The sequence below is a fragment of the Anser anser genome, assembly GCF_964211835.1.
Source record: "Anser anser genome assembly, chromosome: 26".
NCBI lineage: Eukaryota > Metazoa > Chordata > Aves > Anseriformes > Anatidae > Anser > Anser anser.
The window spans coordinates 2,703,205-2,709,828 of NC_139747.1; the positions used below are offsets into that span (position 1 = coordinate 2,703,205).

At 50.3% G+C, this 6,624-nt stretch overlaps 1 protein-coding gene across 1 annotated transcript; it reads right to left on the minus strand.

Moving 5' to 3' along the window:
• Nucleotides 1–2,169: 2,169 nt before the first annotated feature.
• On the minus strand, nucleotides 2,170–6,624 carry NKX3-1 (NK3 homeobox 1). The gene is made up of 2 exons (XM_083811737.1): nucleotides 6,226–6,624; nucleotides 2,170–4,572 (listed from the first exon to the last, which is right to left on the minus strand). The coding sequence occupies exons 1-2, from the start codon at nucleotides 6,491–6,493 to the stop codon at nucleotides 4,169–4,171; spliced, it is 672 nt and encodes a 223-aa protein (XP_083667863.1). The 5' UTR covers nucleotides 6,494–6,624; the 3' UTR covers nucleotides 2,170–4,168.

The window sequence follows — 6,624 nt, forward strand, 5'->3', positions numbered from 1 at the left end:
GCTCCTTTTCCTGTACAAATACTTCTCCCCTGACTTTCTCTTCTGGAAGCAGGCTGCCGTAAATTACCGCAGGCAGATGTCTTCAGGAGCGCTTCCACTCCTGTTTGCTTGGATTGCTCTCTGCCTTCAGCTGTTCTTAATAAAGGGTGCCCAGCCCATAATAAAAGAAAGAGCAGGAATGTGCCTTGGAGTTTAGTGAAAGGCAACGAAGGAATTTCCCATGGGAATGCCACACGAGCCAATCTGTAAAGCTGCGTTTCACCACATCTCCAAAGGGCATTTAAAAAAAATATATTTTCTTTTTTTTTCCCCTTTTCATTTTCCCTCCCCTTCGGTTCCTTATAGCAGTGAAAATCTCCTCCGCTACACCCATCACTCATCCAGGACCCCATAGGTGCGTGACCCACGTGGCAGCATCCCTCTGGGCGGGCTGAAATCTCATCCCTTTGGCCAAAATGCTCCCGCTGCAGATATTAACGGTTCTTATTTTCCCAGGGCAGCCAGTCCAAGCAGACGGTGAAGCCAGCTGGACCAGAGCATCCCTGGGTTTTGGCGGTGGCAATCTCATGGCCCGGAGCAGCTGCCTCGGGGCAGCACTTAGCAATGGGCTGCGGGACTCCCTGCCGCAGGACACCCTTGCTGCCGAGGCTCGAGCTGGATTAGAGAGAGCTTAAGTGTTTCTGTGGACAGCGAGAACATCCAGAATAAGAATAGTAAATATTGAAAATCCTCGAGGGTTTTGAAGAGCTCTAAATCCTTGTGCTTTGTGGCTTTGCTTGCCTCGCTCCTTGGGAAGCATCCGCACTCCCCAAAAGCCATCGCGGTGCTCGCTGCTGAGAGCATTTCGGCACCTCCCTCCAAAGCACCTTCCTGACACCTGGGCACCAAAACCGGGGGAAAACGCTGGTCCTACACAGCCTGGCACTTCGGGTGTCCTTGCACGGTGCGTCTCCTCCTTAGCTCCCTGCAGCTAACTCGTTCCCACTGCTCTGGTTTCCAAATGTTGCGTAGGTCAAGCCAAAGATTTTCCTTGGCCCCATTCCCACGCCTTCTCGCCAAGTGTGTGGTTTATTGCATGCAAATGTTAGTCAACAGTTACATTATCCGAAGGCAGCCCTATTTTTCTATCTCTCTTTTTTTTTTTTTTTAGCCTTAAATAAATGATTTGGCACAAACAAGTGTAAATGTTATGTCAGCATCAGTCAGCGTTTAATCTTGATGGATATGTTAGTGGCGGAGCGTGACACCAATCGGCAGACGTTAAATGATGCTTTCTGTTTCTGGTCGCACATAAACAGGAGTTCTGCTTCGTTAAGTCTGATTAAAACTCTGTGTCTCCATAGTTTGGGTGGGATTTTTCTTTTCTGAGTTAATTGAGGGGCTATTTATCACCGGGGCAGCCTGCCATCTCGTTCCCCTTGTGGTGAGTGCTTCACACTCTTGGATTATTCGGTTATCAAAATGTTACAGCCCTTTTTTTTTTTGTGCTGCTTTGTGCTTGGAAAAAAAAAAAAAAAAAAGGGAGAAAAACCGACAGCAAGTCTCTGTAAAGAAAGCACCAGGGGACTGCAGAGGATAAGGGCAGAGGCAGCAAGGGAAAAAGCTGGTGGCAGGGTTTGGGCAGGGAGGAGAGCTGACATCCAGCCCCGGGACTGCAGGTTGTCCCCGCGTGGTGACAAGTGGTCCTGAGGGGGAACGTGCATGCCAGCAGCTCCCCAGCATCACTGTTGGGTTTTGGGGTCCTGCTAAGCCAAACGCTGCCGGTTTGCACCCAAGGGATTGAAGGCAGGGCCAGAAATCAAAGCTGGGAGCGGTGCTTTGGGCAGTGTTTGTAGGGGATTGTGCTTAAATTGTGGGATTGCAGGTAATTTGGGGCGATAAAGAAAGTGCTTTTGCTGTATAAACTCTTCCTTTGGGGAAACGTTCACCTGCTTTGTGCTTATCGGATTTAAGACATAAGGCAGTAAATGAGATTAGGGGATGCTCAGTGATAGCATCTGGCTGGGCAAGTGATGGAGCAGGGTTTGGTGCTGGAGACCTAGAAATAGGGGTGAGCAGGGATTTGCTAGTGGCGATTTTGGTGCAAGTAGCATTTTTGTGAGGTGGGACAGCCGGGGTGATTTCATGGCAGAAATAGGGATTAGAGGAAAATCCAAACCCAGAGCAAGGAACTGACAGAGGCGGCTTGTTCCTAATAAAGATTCTGTGCTCTTTATTCCAAAGGACAATGCACGTCGGATAAAATAGTATCAAAAAATATGTACAAAAATAGCAACTATTTGCACTGGTCTTTATAACAGCAAAGTTAAGTATGAGCAGGTGGCTGCTGCAGCAACAAATGGATGCTTTACTGGTCATAAACCACGAATGGAAAAAAACAAAGTAGCTACAAACATTTTCCCAAAGAACTGTCCAACAAGTCGAGTTTCTCTCCGATTTTCCCAGCTGTGAAGAAAAATGGGCCCAGTTTGGTCCTTCCCAGCAAAACAGCATCCCCATCCTCTTCTGGGTGCGGTGTCAGCCCCATCCTTTTCCCTCTCTGGGTGCAAATCAGCTCGGGGGTGGCCGCAGATTTTCTCCCGGTGCATTTAGTGCAAACATCACGTCTCCACGTTGCTTTCAGCAGCATCCCAAGGGTGGATTTCAGCAGGACGTCCTCCCCCAGTGTTCGGATGCCAGGAGCTTGGGGGGCTTGGTTTCGAGGCCATAAGGGCTCTTTTGTTCCCAGAAATGGGTGAGCAAAGTGGATAAGCAGCAGGGCTGAGCTGGACACATTGCAACAGAGCCAGGGGATTTTTGAAAAACAGCCTCTGAGAGCAGGAGCTGGGAGAAAACCTTATCTCAAGATATTAGGAGTTACTTTTGGATAATTAAGAAAGCAAGCGGTTGTCCTTCAGTCGGGGCCAACAGCTTTTATGGCACTAGCAACTGAATATCCACCGCAAAGGGCTCATTTTGCACGTTCTCCTCTCCCTGCCTCATCCCCCTGCCCCTGAGCAGCTTCATCTCTTGCCAAGTCCATGCATGCGCTTTGCAAGCTCTGGATCCCTCGGCACAGCAAAAGATCGATCTGAATAAACTTATTAAAGGGGATGGATCTCAGCAGTTTCTTACCCTTATCTAATTTTCTGTATTCCCCTGCTGCAGGAGGGATTGGACCACTGTGATTTTTAATTCTCTTTTGTCAAGAACAGGCACCCAAACAACACAATTATGGAAAAAAAAACAAAAACACAAACACACACAGAAAAAACCCCACCTCTGCCACTCTGCAAGAAAGGCGTTACCATCCTCCTGCTGCCTTGGCACTGGCAAGCGCTGGGCTCTGTTGTTTTTTTCTGAGAAAAGTTGAACTCTTTGAGCGGTTGCTATTTTAAATAGCTTATATGTTAGTGTTCAAACAGCAGCAAGACCCGGATATGCAAAACTCATCTGTCATTGCACTATTGTCCGCGTTCCTGGCACGGCTTCCCACGGCTGCTAAGGCACCGGTGGCATTGGGTGGCCCCAGCAGCAGGTCTGTGGCCATCAGGCACTTCAGGTTTTGGTTGCTTGCAGCAGAAAGGGACTTGATTCTCCCCAAAAACCCCACGCATTACCGCGAGTGGTGCTGCCTGACAGCGCATGGAAGTCTTAGAAAAAAATACAGCTGTGAGGTCCGTGAGAAATGGTGGTGTCAGTGGCAGAAATGCATTTTTTTTTTTTTTGCTATTTTTTTAAAGCTAATAAATGAAAATCAAGCAATGGCAGCAGATGGGGCCCATGCAGCTGAGCTGAGGCCATCTCGGCGCAGCGTGGGGGCAGCTGCTGGCTCTTTGCCCCATCAATGCGTGTGAGCATGGAGGGATGCACGGGGACAATTTCTTGCTGCGGGGACAGAGCAGCTCTTGCTTTCTGCCCCCCAAAAAGCAGACAATATTTTATGGCTGCAGATTGACCCCTTTTAAAAGCTTTGGGGATTATTATTATTATTATTTTTTTTTTTTTGGCATTTTGTTTGGCTAAAAAATAATAGAAACGAGAGAGGCTTGGGCTGCAACTAGAGGACGCCGAGCGTCACCGCGGACAGGCTCGGGATTCTCCCTCTCCTAATCACCATTAGCAATAAGAACGCGGCACGGGGGTGGGGAAAAATAAAACATCTGAAGGTGAAAACCTGCCGCCGTGCTCACCACACCGCAGGGCTCCAGCCCTGCAGGTAGTAGAGGCAGGGCAGGTAGCGGGCACCTGCGTGCAGCGCCAGCAGCGGGGCCGCGGGCGGCTCGGCCGCTTTGCGCCCGGGCTCGAGTCCGCCGAGGCCGGATCCTCCCAGCCTCCTCTTGGTCTTGTACCTCCGGTTCTGGAACCAGATCTTCACCTGGGTCTCAGTGAGCTGAAGGTTTTGGGCCAGGTGGGCTCGCTCCGGGGCCGACAGGTATCTCTGGTGGCTGAATTTCCGCTCCAGTTCCAGGACCTGGCTGTGGGTGAACGCCGCCCGCGAGCGTTTCGCCGGCCGGGGGGAGGCTCGTGGGGCGCGGGGCAGAGATTTTTTTTTGGAGAAGCAGTCGCACAGGGGGGTCTCCGCCGTGGCATCTGCAGGAGGAAAGGGCTGAGAGTTACCTGCTGGGAATTTGCCCGAATCGCTTGCTTCCTTGCTTATTAATTACCCCAAATCACTTATTTCCTTGCTTTATTATTATTATTATTATTATTATTATTATTATTATTATTATTATTACTATTACTATTACTATTATTATTATTATTATATTTTTATTTTTATTTTCTATCCCTTTCTATAGACTAAAATATTCACATTACCCTGGAGATCTCTCTCCCTAACGGAGCGAACTCCCCACTTTATTGAATTAAAGTCACAGAAGGGAGTTGTTTTCTCCCAAATACCACCCTCTCTTAAGTCATATACACAAATATCCAAGGAAACACAAACCCAGAAAAGGGACAATTTTCACTGCTGGTGAAGCTCTGCCTAAAAGCTCGAGGTACTGTGGTTACGTGCGTTATGGCACTGGGATTTTTATGGCATTGGGCACTTTTTGGAAACGTCCCCTTTCCCATGAAAGGGAAAAGAAGTTTCCATCCTCAAGCTAACGAGTCACCTCCTTTGCTCAGCTTTTGCTTCTTTTTAACTAAAACCCCACAGCCTGAAGGCTCTCTATGGGCAACGAACCAGATCAGAAGGCAAGCTGCAAACTTCCCCTCCCTGGGAAGCATCACCTGTAGCTGTGAAAGCTTCCCAAGTCCATTTATTTAGGCACTTAGTTCCTTTCTCTGTGTATTACCCAGCTTGCGGTGGAAACAGGCCAATTTTTTTTTTCCCTTTAGTCATTTCTTAGTATATTTTCTTAAGAAGCGAACATAATGCTCGAGATGGAAACAATGGGCTTAACTCCCAGCTTGTGTAAATCATCCTAGCCCTGCCGAAATCCCTGGAGCTGTGCTGATTTACACTAGCTGCGTTCTGGGAGATTTGCTATGGCTTTTAATGATTTTTCTTAATAACCGGCTGGGTGGATGTTTCAGAACTTGCTTTATGTCGGAGTTTGTTTTAATAGAATCAACGCGTAAAGCCAAAATTCCCCTGGCAAGGTCTCTTTTAGAAAGCAAGAGCCAGGCACTGGGGAGTTCACGGTTGTTTTTTGGACGCCGCAGCCCAGCCTGGCTCGTGCAAGGCGCTGCAGGATGGGAGGGCAGAGCCCCTGCTCCTGCTCCTGCTGCACGGGAGGCACTGGTCAAAGCCACGTTGCTTCTGAGTGCCATTTTTTGCTCTGCTGCTTCTGCAAATTCAGTGGTTGCGTGCCAGAAGGAGGTGTTGGCAGCGCTGTTTCTAGAGGAGCGGGACGGGTGTTATTAAAGCACGCGGTGTGCGATGCTGCAGGCAGGAGCAGAGCGCTGCAACCGGTGCTGAGCACACCGGAAAGCAAACGGAGAGTGCAGCGGCAGCAGCAGCACCGTGCGGACAGCTGCACCGAGGACCAGGCTATCACAGAAATGGGCTTTTTATTAAACAGAGTTACAGGTAGCTCCGGTCCTTGGACTTATTTGAAGCACCTGGAGAAAGCTTTGCAAGCAGCTGCTGCTTCTCTTGCACTTCTGGCATTTAAAGCACATTTTTTTGGCTCCAAAGCAGCCGGGTTGGGATCTAGCCCCTTGGCTGACCCAAGGGTGGGCATCTCGAAGCCATTCCCAGCCCCGGAGCTCAGCGGGATCTTCCCATCCCCTTACCTGCGTCCGCATCGTGGGGCTGGGCTGGGGAGGCTCCTGGGGCACGAGGGCTCCTGGGGGGGTCCCCTGGGGCAGCCCCCTGCTCCCCATCCTCCGGGCTGCCAAAACCTCTTCTCTCACTCTGCTCTGCCCGTGTTCTCTGCTCAGCCCTGTCCCAGAGGATGTCCTGGATGAGGAAGGACGTCCGGGGTCTGGACGAGGTGGGCACAGTCTTCTGGGGGCTGCTGGGGGCTTTCTGCCCCCCGAGGGGCAGCACCCCAGCACTCATCTCCTTCTCCTCCCGCTGCCCACAGGCTCGCTGCCTTCCCACCCTCCTGGCTCCTCATTTATCCGGCCGGTGGCCAAGCCTCTGGGGCCTGATTGGAGATCAGGCAGGAGTCTACGCCCTTCGGTGGTGTC